This window comes from Mauremys mutica, chromosome 1 (assembly GCF_020497125.1).
Source record: "Mauremys mutica isolate MM-2020 ecotype Southern chromosome 1, ASM2049712v1, whole genome shotgun sequence".
In the NCBI taxonomy this organism is placed as follows: domain Eukaryota; kingdom Metazoa; phylum Chordata; order Testudines; family Geoemydidae; genus Mauremys; species Mauremys mutica.
Window position 1 is genome coordinate 101,087,484 of NC_059072.1, and position 15,850 is coordinate 101,103,333.

The following is a 15,850-nucleotide window of genomic DNA, read 5'->3' on the forward strand; positions in this document are numbered from 1 at the left end:
CAGGCCCCTGGCAAGAAGGGGTTAATGGTCTGTCTTAGAGAGAGCGGTGGAAACCAGGCTTACCATGCAACAACTGTCAGTTATATCAAACTTGGAGTGGGGGGGGTCTCTAGCCAGAGGGAATAAAGAGAGTTGACAAGCTTGACAGTTGAGTTGCTCTCAGACAGAGAGGATTTAAGAGGCGGAGCAGCCTGAACAAGGAACCCTCTGAGGAACCTTCACACCTGGGAAGCAGGCTCAGGCTGGTCTTCATGTTGCCTGATTGTTCGTTTGATTGTTAACAAGGGCAAAGCTGGGATTTGCCTCTGCACAGGGTAGGTGGACTTTGTCTCCAAGCAGGTGTAAAAGTTACCTGCTCACACATATTCTTACCCTCAAAAATATCTCAGCTATTTTTCATGACTGTATAAAAGTGTCTGAATGGGGATGGTGTTTTTTTTTTTAAAGTAGGGGGATATTCCTCTACCCGCATACCTCCATGCCCTGAAACTTTAAGTACAAAGTATTTCTTCATTGAGTAGTAGATCTTTCTTTGTGGAAATACCAAGCAACAGAGCTGGTCTCTCATGAAGAATCTTTATTATTGATAGTTCTTTATGTGTTTTGCTATTTAATGGAGTTTTGGCTCTGCTGACCCACCCCTCTGCCAGGAATGTTTTTTGTGTATGTGGGAAAGTAATGGCATGGGATTTGGCTTATAAGCAGTTCTGATTCTATGGGTGAAATTCTGGACCCACAGAGGTCAGCAGCAAAACGTCCAGTGGAGCCAGGATTTCACACTTTCTCTTTTGATTTGTGAAGGGTTTAACCTAGTCAATTAATGTTTAATTTGTATCAACAAATCATGTATATTTAAAAAAAGAATATAGGGCCACAAGACCTTTTTGGCTTTTCTTTTAGTTTGAGGTTCAGACTGAGAGTTTATATAGTGCCATAAACATACACATTCCCATACAATAGATGTCAAATGGATAAACTTTGGGTAAGCATCGGAACTTCTGCATGCATACCCTAATCTTATAGGTTAGTGCTAGTTACTACAAAACTGTGTTGGATTGAAACAGTAATTTAGGGTGAAAGAGTTAATACCCTGTCTCTTCTGCTATCTTTAGTCTCTCAACTAAAGCCTTTATACTGAGAATAATTTTTTTTTAATCTAGGATGAAATTTACCCCTATGAGGATGCACAAGGCCAACACACCTGGGAAGTCCCACTTAAGACCACACTTGCAGGATCATGTAGGAACTTCCAGGGAGCATAGGCCTTCTGTTGGCCCTCTCCACAAATTAATTTTCCCTCTTGTGTTACTCTCTTTTTCATATGGTAAGTATAAAGTGTTGCCTTTAGTAGCCATGAGACATCCTTCTGATTTCTTGTATTTTATCAGCGTTTTCATTCTATTGTCTTATCTGTTGCCAGGGTTGGGAGACGGCTATGTTTTAGTTAAAAAGGACTGTAGATCAAGCAAGAAGTGAAGCCTCAACCTGCTTCATGCTACTGCAAAATGGAACTGTATAATTGATAGGCGGAGTGGGTGAAATTCACCCTAGTGCAGAGGGCCAACACAAGCCTATGTACTTCTGAAGTCCCATGTAAGTCCCACCTTGTGTTGGCTCTCTGCATGGGAGTGATCTTCCACCAGTGTCCGGGCTATGGCAGCCAAATGGAAGAGCAAAGAATATTCATTAAAATATTTTTCTGCTTCAAAAATAAATATAGAAAAATTGTGTATTTTAATCAGATATTAATTCAGAAACAAGGCTGAAACATACGTTTACAGTCAGAGCCATATCTTCCCGGCAAACACAGCTCACATGAAGTCCCATTGAAGCCACTGTTGCATTTACACTCTCCGGTTCCTGAGTATCCGTCGTTACACGAACCATGATTATTACATGGGGTCTCTGGCCCTCCTGGGCAGGCTAGAAAGGATAAAATGCAGTGAGTCAGTTCTCTTCAGCTCTGTCTTGTATTCACAAGTTTGTTTGTTTTCTAAGAAAACTGGTTTTAGAAAATCTTTGAGCACAAAAATGTTAGTTCATATGTGTTCCTAAATCCCTTAGGTGCTACTGAAAATCCCCCACATACACACTTAGTGGACCACAGTGGATTCATACAACCTCATTTACTGGAAGGGTGTAACATGGAGCCCACTCATTTAGACTCTTGGCCTGCAGGACTGCAGTCAGATCCATGTGGATGAACCCCATAGCCCATGCAGAGTTCCGGTGAAGTCAAAACCAACAATTGCTTGGATTAAAACACGTGACATTTGCAAGCATGTTGGTACAGCTGAGTGAAGGTTGGGAAGTGAGTTAGATGATACAGTATCAGCCTTGGTAGTGATTCCCTTCAGCTGTTGTTTTCAAAGTCAATAAACAAGTTAAACTAACAGGGCCCCCCAGCCCCATTAGTGCTTAATGCTCTTTGAACTCATACCAGATACACATATGCTCATGCACTAGCTGTGAATTCTAGAACATGTGTTTAATGCGCTTTGATGTCAGTCCCCAGAAGTTGGCATATGATATGGTTCTCGCATCTTTTGTATGTTTTCAAATGGCTGAAATGTGTCTCCATGCAATGTCACAACAAAGCAATATTTACACTTTATGGCATTAATTTTACTCTTCTTTATCAACATGGAGTTTACAAATTGCTAACATAAAAAAAGAACCTTTTTGAGCATATTTAAGTTATTATTTGGAGTGGAAAATAATAATAATGTTACTTATGCCTGCATGAACTCTCACTGCAGTATTACCATGTTTTACAAAGAGGGAATACAGACAGAGAGAGGTTATCCCTGGTCATAGAGCAAATCTCTGTCAGAGCTGAGATTACATCTCAGCAGCTCTTGTTTCTTACTCAGCACGCTAGTATACTCAGTACACTAGATCACGAAGCCTGTCATGACTCATGCATAGTCATGATTGCAGGCCTTTATTCAATATTCCTTTTAAACAATTAAATATAACCATAGAATCGTAGGAGTGGAAGGGACCTTGAGAGGTCATCAAGTCCAGTTCCCTGCGCTCATGGCAGGACTAAGTACTATCTAGTCCATCCCTGACTGGTGTTTGTCTAACCTGCTCTTAAAAATCTCCAATAATGAATTGCCTTGTCACCTTGTGGTGTCAGGTGGCTATTCCCAGAGAGATCTCAAAGGTTAATCAGGGCAATCCTACCTTGGCAGTCTCGCCCATAGTAGCCTTGACAGCACTTTGCAATCCAGACGACCATCGTACAATCCTGACGACAGCCCTCTAAGCTCCTCCCATAGAATTGGTATTTACACTTCTGTATCCCTCCCTAAACATTGCACAGGGGGATAAAAACACAGGTGATGGAATGTTATGTAGATTTATTTTTAACTCACTGTATTTTTTTTTAACGTAGAGTTGATCAATTTGACAGCCCTGGAGATCGAAGTGATCTACCTACAGAAAAAGCAAAGCATGGGCAGTAGTGGGGCAAGCTTCCCCCAATGTGCTTCAACCCTGATGTGATGAGGCTAACTCTAAGGAAAGAGGTTAGTTCAGTCTTCCTGCCCATTTAATCTATGGCCTGTCTTCTGAGACAGCCAACAGGTAGCTATAAAGGGAGAGGACACATCAGAAGAGAGCTGGCACCACCTCATTCATTTCACATGAGCCATCAGATGGTGGTAACTTTTGGTCATTACTGGCTTAGACTGGATTTGAACCAGTCACCTAGAAGAGAAGTGCCCTATCGGCCAGAACCTCAGCTGATGTACACTGGCCCAGCCACTCTCCTCTAGCTCGTAGGTCCACTCTGCTCACTATAACACAACCTGCCACATGTATAGAAGCGTCAAGCGGTTTTTTGGTGTGCAGTATGTGCTAGGATGAGACAACCAAACTCTGGCACTTCTGACCTAGTTGGATTTGATCATAATTCTTAATGGGGAAAGGCTGATATGACAGCGCCTAATTCAGAACCCATTGAAGCCAATGGAAGCACTCACTTTGCCTTCAGTAGTTTTGCATCTGATCTATAACCCACTACCGACTTCAGTAGGATTGGGATTTTATTGTTCCATTTAAACAAGTGATTTCATTGTTCACAGCTCTACTGTTCTTTGAAAGTGTGTGTTATTTTTAGTTTATTATTGTGCAGTGCACAGAAGCCTGACAATTAGACTGCCTTAAAAAGATACTATTACCTTCGGTTTAGTCGCTGTAGGGCATTTAGGATTATTGTAACAGCCAACACAATCCCCCTGTTGTAGAAAGGGAAAAACATATTTAAAAATAAGAACAAAGAGCTGTTTGAAAGCGCTAGAAAAGTGTCTACTTTCATATAGGCAGTTAAAATTAATGACCAGAGAAAAATACCTTTAAAAATATCCAATTTCATTACTTCTAACATAGATTATAGGAGCTTTTCAAAAGAGATAACAGAGGGGAAACAGTAAAGGAAAACGACAACAAAATAGGTACATTAATTTAATGAAATGAAAGAGATATGAAATTTCACAGTAGAATAATTCTGAAAGTGCAAATTTGCTATTTAAGCTAAATAGGTAAGATGGGGAGATGTATTTATCTATTTGTATATAGGCCTACGTTGGCAAAAGTGACAATGGATTTGGGGTGTCTCCGATTTGGATGTCCAAACTGAGATGCTTTAAGAGACCTGATTTCAGAAAGTGCTGGGGACACACCCTACACAATCCCCTTTAAGGTGACTCAAATTGAGGACTCAAAACCATTAGTGGCTTTTTGGCCATATTGTATTTCTCTTTCTCTTTAGAAACTGATATGGCCCTCATCAACATAGTAAATGAGCACCTTGTGCGTATGAGAGTATCTAGATATAGATATTTATACAAAGAGCACAAGCATCCACAGACATACCAGTTAGGATAAAAATAAGCACTAACAATCCTCCTGCTTATAGCGCTCACCATCTAGGGTCAGGAAAAAAATCCCCCGTGTTATGATAATACACATGTAGATGTATTATAATAGGCTTTTACATGTTCCTGTGAAGGCATACAGCATTAGCCAGTGTAAGATTAGATGGATGATTGCTTTAACCCTACATGTAACTCCGAAAGTAATAACATCATCCTCTTATAGGTGGTAACTTTATTTGACCCTCTCAACATGCATTATTCAAAAGGGTCCAAAGAGAATTAAATTTCTGCACTCTGTTCATAGTCATATTTGTCCATAAAGGGTTTGTCTAGACTAGGAGAAGTGGCTGAAATTAGGTCAGGGTTAGCTAATATGTTTCAGCTAATTCCAACCTAACCTTGCCCTTTTCCTGATTGTAGTTGCAGGTGGAACTTAGTGTATCTTTTAAGCACCATACTTCACCTTTTACTTTATTTTAGTTAGTCAAGGTCCACCCGAGGTTTCCCACCAGACAAACCCAAAGTAGCACTCTAAACAGAGTTTCAGCCCTGGAGCCAAATCCTGACTGCATTGGAATCAGTGGAAGGTTAGCCATTGACTTCAGTGGGGCCAGGGTTTGGCCTACAGTTCACATCTCCCCAAGGGTCACAAAACTGAACTGAAGGACTGACTGACCGTGAAATCTGCAGTGATAAAATTGTCACATCGCCCGCCAAGGGTGGGGTCCATTAACATGCAGTCAATCCCGTAAGCGATGCCACCATCAAACTCCAGGTGCCGCTGCACTATCCTGCACCTCCTGTCATTCAGAAAGAGGTCACCCTGAGAGAGAGGCAAGAAGATAATTGCATAAAATAAGGAGCCTGCTTCACTGGATGCTTGGTTCAGTCCATGTGAAGTTCCTGTTCAGGAATTAGTAAGAATATAACTCTTCCTTTGAAGTCAGTTCTCTCTCTTACAAAGTGAAAATTGGTTATAATTTCCAGATAGGATAACAGCATTTCCCACTGGGCTTATGAATGCAAACCCCTGTCTCTAAGGGTGGGGTCCCAGTTTGCCATACCCCCTAGTTAGGCACCAGAGGGAATGGTGGGCACATGTCATCACCCATGAATCCCCTCCCCCCCACGAGTATGCAGAGTGCTCCCTCATAGTGTCTCTTATTCAGTGTATATACATATAAGGCCAAATGTTCAGAAACAGCTACCTGCAAAGTCAGTGCACCTGAGTACAAACAGGTGATCACACACACAAACCATGCAGTTTGCACAACAGATTTTGTGCAGGTTTGTATCTAGGCAATAACAACTTGCAGGTCCTTAGTTCTAAAATGTAGCCCATACTGTACATCGTACACTTATGGCTCTTCTCCCAGAGTCAACTTCACTTTGTGGGAGCTCATTTTATATTTTGATGTGTTACATGCTAAGGCCCACATCCTCAAGGGTATTTAGGGACCTAACTCCCATTGAACTCAGCTACATTTGAGGATCTGGGCCTGAGGCATGGTGGTATTTCTCTTTTGAGGTATGTGCCAGCCAGTTATTTAGAGAGACTATTGCCTTATGATAAAGAAAATTATTCTTCAGTAAGCCACCTTACCTGTAAGGCAAAATCACAAACCTGTGGATCTGTTTCCTAAGCCACTGCTCCTGCACTGGGAAATGCTAATGGAGACCACTGTGCATATGTGAAGCACCATTAATTCCAGTGTCGCTAATTCCTTAAGGGGGCTCTGCATAGGCATGGAGGGGTTTGCACTAGTGGTTCCCAATGTAGTATCAAGGCCTAAGTTATTAAATAGTACATTCCATTAGGATTCCCAATGTGCTGGTATGTTAAACACTTACAATAGAGTTGTTGTTATCCCCACATTTTACACTGAGATCAGAACCTTGAAGGGTCTTCAGAGAATTGGAGCTGGGGAGCTCACAGGCTAAAATCTGTGAAAGAAATACACAGAGTGGGAAGATTTGGTGTTGAAGAACAGAGTTTTAGCAATGTCTCTTCTAAACAAATCAGGAAATGTTTGAAAGCACCTTAGCATCTCTGACGACATGGAATCTCAGATATTGCACCAGTTTGTCCTTGTTAGATTTTTTAAACAGGAAATCCTGCTGTTCCTTAGGCAGAGCTCTGAGAGCTTCATCGGTCGGCCAGAACAAGGTGACTGGTTTATGAAGAGGATCGTTGATTACGTTCATCAAACCAGCATTCTGCAACATAGAAAAAATGAGTGATTTTTTGTTCTTCCTGTAAAATTACACTGTAAAGGATAAACTGTGAGAAACCATGTACTGTAGGTAGGAGTGAATTGGCCCAGCAACAAGGATGCTGAATGCATCATAGCCTTCCTAGTAAATGGCCTGTATTTTTGCCTTCCTGGGCACATAGCCAAGATTTAAAAAACCGGGTGTTTTAAATTTAGGTTTTGAAGTCTATTCTGAAGCTGATTTTCAAAAGTTCTGAGCACCCAGCAACTCTTATTAAGGAACAGGCCACTTATTTAGATGCTTATCTCCGAGCTTAGGAGCCATTTTTACAAATCTGGGCCAAAAAGTTTTAGCACACAGGTGGATTAAAGAGCAGGGAGGGGATGGATCTTATGGACCCATGAGTGCTCAGACCTGCCATTCTCCCGTGTGGACGGTCAGAGAACTGATTGCAGGGGCTCCTCCATAGCTTGTGGGGAGAGAGCCTGTGCCCCATTTCATACTGTACACAGCCCCATCACTCAGGCTGTGTGCCAATTTCACAAACCAGTGCCAAATGGTCATTGCCTCCTGGATTCTCTTACCTCTAGCAAGTTGCTGAACATGATGTATCCTTGTTTGGCTGCAACCATTTTAAGGCTTTCCTAGAAAGATATGAGGATGAAATGGGCTTACTTGTCTTGTCTTGGAAATAAATTGGATATAGATTTAGTAATAAGGTATTTGGCATGTTTGATCTTGTAGTTCACTTCTCACTGTGAAATCAAAGCCACCTTAGAGGTCTTATTTTAGATGCTCCCTTTACAAAGCAGAACATCTTTAATATACATTTAACGTATGAATGATCCTAATGAATTTTAAATATATAACAATGTAAAACTATGCTATTGATTCAGTGTAGGGGCTTTATAATGCCAATGCTTTTGTTGTAACTACTGTGACAAAAGGTAATTGGCAAGAAACATTCCAGATTAGACTGGCAGAATGCTACAGGAATGAGGTACATACCCACTCAATGCCCGATTCCTTCTTAGGGAAATCCTGCATGTGTTGTGGAAGTAGGATTTTATCTATGATGTGTATCACACCATTTGTGCTGACGGTATCGCTGAATATAATCTTAGCCTTGGTATTCAGATACACTGAATTCTGAAAAGGTAAACAAAAAAGTGTTTTCTATGGAAACGTGCAGCAGGGAAATGCTGAAATGAAAACTCTTTACTGTGAGAGGCCAACTCACTGCTTGCAATACACTTGCATAAATAGGGCACCAGTTTAAGTAATTTAAGGCTTGATCCTGCAACCCTCAGCCTCACAAGTAGTCCTACAAGTAGATTACTCACACAAGCAAGAACTTCAAGACTGTGGAGAGGGTGGCATTTGTGAAAACAATAAGCAATAAACAATTTTTATTTTAAATGCTATTAATTATTTTTAGGAGGAAAAGGAACATTCTAATTTTAAAAACAACAAATGAAAATGGTTAGTTTATTATTATAACAATTTTACCTTGTCTATCTTGTTACCTGTGAGAAAGTGACCAGGATGGGGTCCCCCTGGAGTGAGGTGACATTTGTAATTGTTGTCAGGTCATTATAGAGAAGTCCGGCACAGCCCACCATATGGTACCTAAGGATCTGGGGCATCACTCCGTTGACAATCCAGTCTTTAATCTAGGGCAGGAATTGGAGGAGTTCAAAGGCAAAGACAGAAGAACGTACAAATCTAAAAGCTCTCAGCTGACTCACCCAAAGTCCATTGCCTTTTTCTTACTTACTTTTGGTTCACTATTAAATGCTTCTTTATTGGGTGCAAACACAGTGAAAGGACCAGAACCTGCAATATCTTTGAGAGCAAGGGCCTGGAAAGTTTAAAAAGAACAAAGCAAAAATCATTCATTAATGCACATAGTTTCATACACTGGGCAGAATTAGACTGGATCCCATATAGGGAACCAGGCCCCATACCGTAGGCAGGGCCTCTAGATTGACCTTTGTGGCTGCCCACAGCCCTGTTCCTTGCTGCCATCTGCCTCACATTGAATTCCCTTCTCCCATCCCACCATAAGTAATGTAAGACTGAGGCCTCTGTTGCCATGGGGAAGATCCCCTCCCAACTCCTTCAGTCTTACAGGATTTAAAGCGTTCTCTCTGCAAGATTTGCCTCACCATACTCTCCCCCAGCTTCCTCTGCTGCTATTAAGGGCACAGAGCTCTCCTGCTCTCTCTCATGTGCTGCCTTCCTTTATAACAATGGACAAGTAGTGCTTGAAAGTAAGAGAGAAAGCTGTGCTCAGCAGCGATTAATATGGAAGCAAAAAAGGTTACAAGCTTTGCAGGGAGAGTGGTTAAATCCTTTCATCTTGACGGAATGCAAAGTGTTTCCATATTCTCAGACACACACACACACATATGCTTATGTATAATCTTATGGTTAGAAACCTACGGCCCATTTCTGTAGATGTTGCACAAACATATAGCAAGAGAGAATCCCAGTACAGAAACACTTACAATCTAAAGGATGGAGGGGAAACAAAGACACAGAACAGAGCTGGGATTAGAACTCAGGTCTTCTGGTCTAGTGCCCTGTCCATTGTTCCACACTGCCTCACTACACATGTCTACACAAAGGAATCACCGTCCTCTGAAATGTAGTCAGAACTGCAGAAGGCACAAAGCAGCTGTTTAGAAGCACCCAGCAACATCCTGCAACATTTTAGAGAGGCGGTGAAAAATACTATGGAAAATGCAATGAGAACTAGATCAGTGCTGGGGCCGGTTTTGTTCAATATCTTCATTAACGATCTGGAGGATGGTGTGGGCTGCACCCTTAGCAAGTTTGCAGATGACACTAAACTGGGAGGAGTGGTTGATATGCTGGAGGGTAGGGATAGGATACAGAGGGACCTAGACAAATTAGAGGATTGGGCCAAAAGAAATCTGTTGAGGTTCAACAAGGACAAGTGCAGAGTCCTGCACTTAGGATGGAAGAATCCCATGCACTGCTACAGACTAGGGACCGAATGGCTGGGCAGCAGTTCTGCAGAAAAGGACCTAGGGGTTACGGTGGACGAAAAGCTGAATATAAGTCAACAGTGTGCCCTTGTTGCCAAGAAGGCTAATGGCATTTTGGGTTGTATAAGTAGGGGCATTTCCAGCAGATCGAGGGATGTGATCATTCCCCTCTATTCAGCACTGGTGAGGCCTCATTTGGAGTACTGTGTCCAGTTTTGGGCCCACACACTACAAGAAGGATGTGGATAAATTGGAGAGAGTCCAGTGGAGGGCAACAAAAATGATTAGGGGGCTGGAGCACATGACTTATGAGGAGAGGCTGAGGGAACTGGGATTGTTTAGTCTGCAGAAGAGAAGAATGAGGGGGGATTTGATAGCTGCTTTCAACTACCTGAAAGGGGGTTCCAAAGAGGATGGATCTAGACTGTTCTCAGTGGTAGAAGATGACAGAACAAGGAGTAATGATCTCAAGTTGCAGAGGGGGAGATTTAGGTTGGACATTAGGAAAAACTTTTTCACTAGTAGGGTGGTGAAGAACTGGAATGGGTTACCTAGGGAGGTAGTGGAATCTCCTTCCTTAGAGGTTTTTAAGGTCAGGCTTGACAAAGCCCTGGCTGGGATGATTTAGTTGGATTTGGTCCTGCTTTGAGCAGGGGGTTGGACTAGATGGCCTCCTGAGGTCCCTTCCAACCCTGAGATTCTATGATTCTATGAAAAGAATGTAATTGCCCACATCAGAATTTGGAAAAAAATGCCATGGGATCTCTGTCTATGGATGGGAAGGGCTTCAGTTTTGGGTCTGATCGGAAGGACACCAGTGCAGAGTCCCTCTAGTCTCAAAGCCATACTGGGGAGTTGGAGCAGTACAGACTCAGAGGGAAAAATGTCACTTACTGAATAACTAGCACCACTACATGCGACAGTCTAGGTTTTCTGTGAAGGTCTCCAATATAAGTAATAATTGACCAACTCCAGTCCGGATTACTTTGTGAGATCAGGGCCAGAGATGCTGTGGCACAAAAAACATTCAAGAATTTTCTTACCTTGAGATGGAAATAAAAATCAGTAGTATTGGAATCCTTAAGAAGCTCCTGCAACCAAGAATAACAGCACTTTTAGACTGAATTGTGTGAATGTAGAATTGTGTCTGAAGAATATTAATGAGTGTGGCCCTCAGGGAAGGAACATGCCTGTTGTTAGAAAGGGAACTTTTTGGTCTAGATGATACAGTAATCGCCTGCATTGGTACAGCTTGTCAGCTGACCTCTCACTGTAGCTCTTGTCTGGCTTGTTGTATGTGTTATCTTGCCAGTCTATCAGAAAGCAGTTGTGAGACTCGAAGAATAGCAGCATTCATGTTCCTTGCAGTGCCAGGTAGATGTCAGGTCACTCCGTTTCCTCATATTATAGTTCTAGTCTTATTATAGAGACCCGGAGAGACAAAACCAGGCTTCAGCTGTCAATATTGAAGATTTCAGCTTGTCACAGAGCAGGCATCTTGCTGCTGCTGCACAAAGTACATGCTATATTGAAAGTTATATACAGAAACCAAACTTTACAAAAGTGACTAGTGATTCTGAGGACCTCACCGGAGACACTTCAGAGGGTCCTGATTTTCAGAAGGCAGGTCAGAACACTTTCTGAAAAACTGGTCCCTTTAAGGGTCTCAGATTGGGCCCTCAAACGCACTAGTCTTTTTTGAAAATCTTGTCCCGAGGTAACACTTACGGGATTAGGGGGATAAATTTCTATATGACATTGAAGCAACCACACGAAGAATTCTGCATGTGGTTCTGGGCTTTATGCAACAGAACTTTGTTAAACTGGGGAAAACCCAAAAGGCAAGCAAAACTGCAAAAAGGTTTAGGAAGTATGACATATGAAGGAGAGGTTAAGAGAAATGAGCATATACAACCTAGAGAACTGATAACTAAGAGGCGATATAGCCATTCCTCCATGTCTTTGGAGAAGTAATAAAAAGTAAGGGAGGGAATTATTCAGATGACATCTTCAGGACAATCCTCGTTTAAAGGGTAATAATCAGGTCCTGGGCTAGGGCTGAAGAGTTAATAGGCTATAAACTCTGAGATCTTTCTGGCTATCAGAGGAAACCTTTTCCTCCCTTTCAGTTCTGGCCCTTCTATTGTCTGTGCAAGAAGGGAAGGAGCTAGCTGTGCACTCTCCAGGGTGCAGGTTCTGCCATTCTGCCTGGCCTTCATATGAACTGTATGAAGGAGCAGACGGCTCCTTGCACTTCTTTGCCCTTCCACTGTTCATCCATGAAGGGTCAAGCAGAATCTGGCCCTTTCAGAATCACCAAGCACCTGAAGCTCCTGGTCACTTCAGTTGCAGAAGTGGGTGCTCAGCACCTCTGAAAACGAAGCCATCCTATGTATCTCAGATTGGACACCCAAAGCCCGAGTACCCAAAATTAGTGGGCACTTTGGAAAATTTAGTCCTATATGATTTATACTGAAATTAATTGGCAAAAGAGAGGATAGAACTCACAAGTTCCTCAGCCCTCGTCCCATGCCTATGCCACTGTTTCTTAACAAGCCACCTGATGTGCAGCAGCTGTTGCTCTGTAAAAGGTGCCATGTCTCCCTTAGATAAATAGATAAATTTACTTCAGCATTTGCAGTATTCTCTATAACTACTGCAGGACATACCTAGGAAACACTTGGGTAGCTGTACCTATTTATCTATGCAAAACTGGCATGGTTTTAAGAGTGGCCACTGTTTTACAGAACTCTGAAAAATATTCAATACTGTGAACACACACAAATGTTTTACCTGGTAGATGTTGCCTCGGCATTTAAATCCATCCCCAATGTAATCAGGTTTGCAGGTGCAGGTCCTCTCTGTCAGCTCGGTGTCATTACAGATTGCAGATTCACTGCAGCCACCGTTATTCTTGTAAGATTAGCAACATCAAACAAAATCAAATTAGTTGGTGTATTTGTGTTTACAAAATATTTTCAGTTCATTTGCTCAAACCTCCAACAGAGAGAAATATTCTCTTTCTTATGAATAGTAAAGAGGCATTCAAGATTAATGTAAAGATAGTTATTGACACTTAAAGCAAAGCACATTGCCAGTTTCTTTAACACCCACTCGCTAGCTCCTCAGTTCAGTGTGATGTAACTGGCCATTGTATACTGCTACCCAAAAGATTTCCATGCAGGCCTCAGCATGGACTCCTGGGCTATGATGCTGAGCTGCTCTTCTTAGGAGGTACATCCTGAGAGGGGAAGGAGCCAAAAGTGGCTCTGGGATTCTGGGTTGCTGAGGCTGCTCTAGTTTACTCCTTATGTGTCTGGTAGCCCAGAATAGCTGGAGCACAGAACTGCCACACTTGTCTTTCCCCCAACTCATTGCTGTCTCCCCTCTTCCCCACCTCCATCTGGGAGGGAGGAGGCATAGGTCTCTTAATTTGGCTTTCCATGTCCTGGGAGCTCCCTTTGTTAGGGGAATTCCCCAGAGGTGCCCTGTTACACCCACCGAGCCAGCCCAGAACTGGTGCCAATGTGATAATCAGACTGCAAACTGGTTTACTTGTGGACAAGGGGAAACGTCTCTTCATGACAAACCAGGGAATGCTGCTCAATGAGAAATGTAGCTCATTTTTGTTTCACACGCTCATTTCTAAAACTCAGATGCCAGTCACATGGGAGCGCACTTCCACTTCGTTTGACCTCCCATTTTGAGTGGTATTGGGGGGAGGGGGGGTCCTTCTTGAATTACCACCAGGGGTCTGGTTGGGATGGGCTCTAGCACAGTTCTCACCCTGTGCAGCGAGGTTTGGATTTGTGTGCTGTTTATTTGGGTAGATCTAGCTGGACTGTTGGACAGGGAATTGAGTTTATTCAGAGCTCTCTGTGTAGCTTTGCCATGGAGCACTTGGCTATATTACAGCCAGATTAGCATGTGCACAACATTGACAAAAGCCAACCTTCTGTAAAAACATTCTTTTAATAGCATTGTAGCCAGTGAAGTGGAAGAGAAGCTGTCAGAATGAAGCTCACACAAAAACATACGCAGCAGCTCATAAATCTGAACAACATCCCCTCCCCCTGACTTTTAATTTACATTTCTTAACTATTCCATCTGGGCAACCTTTGAAAAAGAATCCAGTGCCAGACTGTTGCCAGGTCAAGGGATGATGACTACTTGTCACGATCCCCTGGAGACAAAAGATCAGTGTGTACAGGTCAGTGAAATGCGTCAGCCATCCTTAGCCTGGGGTCACAGGGAGGCAGCTTTTGAACGTGGAGGGCTTTTCATCTGAGACCAATGAGCAAGTGCTTGTACACATCAAAGGGCTCAATCCTACACTCCATATTTGGGCTCAAAGTGAATGGGAGTTTTGCCTGTGTCAGAAGTATGGGATTGGGCCCGTTGAGTAAAATTCAACCTTGTGCAGAGGGCCAGCACCAAGGCTAGGAGTCATATGGGAGCCAACTGGTACCTAGAGTGTGTGCCAACTCTCTGCACATAACAAGTAATTCCAAAGACAGGGGGTTTGGTTCTCCAATCCATCTGAGCACAGGGTTGCAGTTCCCTGATTCCACATACACAGGGAGAGCCCTAAATTACCTGAGGAAACTTACACCGGTGGAGGATCAAGCATAGCAGAGCTCTGCTCTACCATGCCCTCCTCATCTCCCTGCCCTTCCACCCCGCTCCCAGAACACTCTCAACATGCCCTCTTCTCCCTCTTACACCGAGGGGTGCACCAGAGTTAGCACCAGTGAAGAGTTCCACTACAGGGCCGGCTCCAGGCACCAGCTTAGCAAGCAGGTGCTTGGGGTGGCCACTCTGGAGCGGGGCGGCACGTTCAGGTATTCGGCAGCAATTTGGTGGAGGGTCCCTCCCTCCTGCTCGGAGCAAAGGACTGCTTGGGGCGGCAAAACCCCTGGAGCCGGCCCTGCCACTGCATAGGGGGAATTCTTCACCTGCCATCTCGCTACTTTAAGGCCACATTGTGCCATTTTCAGGCCACTTAGCAGACTGGAGAATCTGGCCCATTGTACATTATCCTGGCAGCAGATGAGCTGACAGGAATGGAGCTGTGAGATTTGATTTGTCATCTTGGAATGATCAGTGAGACAGGCATCAGAGAAGAATTTTCGCATGTTATCATTGGAACCTGGTTATTTTATTTGGTCTTTCTTAGACACTGCATTCACTTCTTCTAAAACCTTAGAAGTTTTTAGGTACTTCAGAAATGAGTAATTTATAGAATGGATTTGTAAATTTTAACTAACTTCAGCAACACTGAAAAATCTGTACAGAAATAATGAAAATTACTCCTTGCATTTAACCACAAAAAATACAGTATCTCCCCCAGGATTTGATTTAAGGTTATTTTTTTTTAAATCTTGTGCTCAGCCTAAAAACTAGACTGTTCCATATTTGGGCCCCAATTCAGCAAAACATCTAAGCATATGCTTAAAGTTTAGCACATGCTTAAGTGCTGTCAACTATACTTTAAGCAGATGCTTACATGATTCCTGAATCAGGTCCAGATGGGCTACTCTACACATTTCTAAGCTAGTCTTTCATGCGTACAAAACCAAAAGCATTTTGGTGTTATATAAAAAAAGTAATGATGAGAATATACTTTCCCGTAAAATGATACTCACCGATAAACACAGATTGATATATGTGCATGTTTTACCATCTCCTGAATATCCTTTCAAGCAATTACACACGGCCTACCAGGAGAAGAAAGGATCC

General features: G+C 42.7%; 1 protein-coding gene and 1 long non-coding RNA gene across 2 annotated transcripts in view; one reads left to right on the forward strand and one right to left on the reverse strand.

Annotated features, from left to right (window-relative positions):
- STAB2 (stabilin 2) overlaps positions 1 to 15,850 on the reverse strand; it is a 140,472-nt gene that overhangs the window by 19,075 nt on the left and 105,547 nt on the right. Inside the window, exons 44-56 of the mRNA XM_045001297.1 lie at positions 15,757 to 15,828; positions 12,905 to 13,024; positions 11,155 to 11,202; positions 8,875 to 8,958; positions 8,624 to 8,770; positions 8,106 to 8,246; positions 7,682 to 7,741; positions 6,924 to 7,100; positions 6,735 to 6,827; positions 5,560 to 5,706; positions 4,188 to 4,244; positions 3,190 to 3,313; positions 1,774 to 1,923 (exon numbers count right to left, since the gene is read on the reverse strand). Of these exons, the coding sequence (XP_044857232.1) occupies positions 1,774 to 1,923; positions 3,190 to 3,313; positions 4,188 to 4,244; positions 5,560 to 5,706; positions 6,735 to 6,827; positions 6,924 to 7,100; positions 7,682 to 7,741; positions 8,106 to 8,246; positions 8,624 to 8,770; positions 8,875 to 8,958; positions 11,155 to 11,202; positions 12,905 to 13,024; positions 15,757 to 15,828 (1,420 nt within the window). The remainder of the gene's footprint in view (positions 1 to 1,773; positions 1,924 to 3,189; positions 3,314 to 4,187; positions 4,245 to 5,559; positions 5,707 to 6,734; positions 6,828 to 6,923; positions 7,101 to 7,681; positions 7,742 to 8,105; positions 8,247 to 8,623; positions 8,771 to 8,874; positions 8,959 to 11,154; positions 11,203 to 12,904; positions 13,025 to 15,756; positions 15,829 to 15,850) is intronic.
- Positions 1,166 to 7,762, forward strand: LOC123361024. Its single transcript, XR_006576104.1, has 3 exons — positions 1,166 to 1,324; positions 3,401 to 3,533; positions 7,013 to 7,762. It is a non-coding gene; the product is annotated as an uncharacterized LOC123361024 (long non-coding RNA).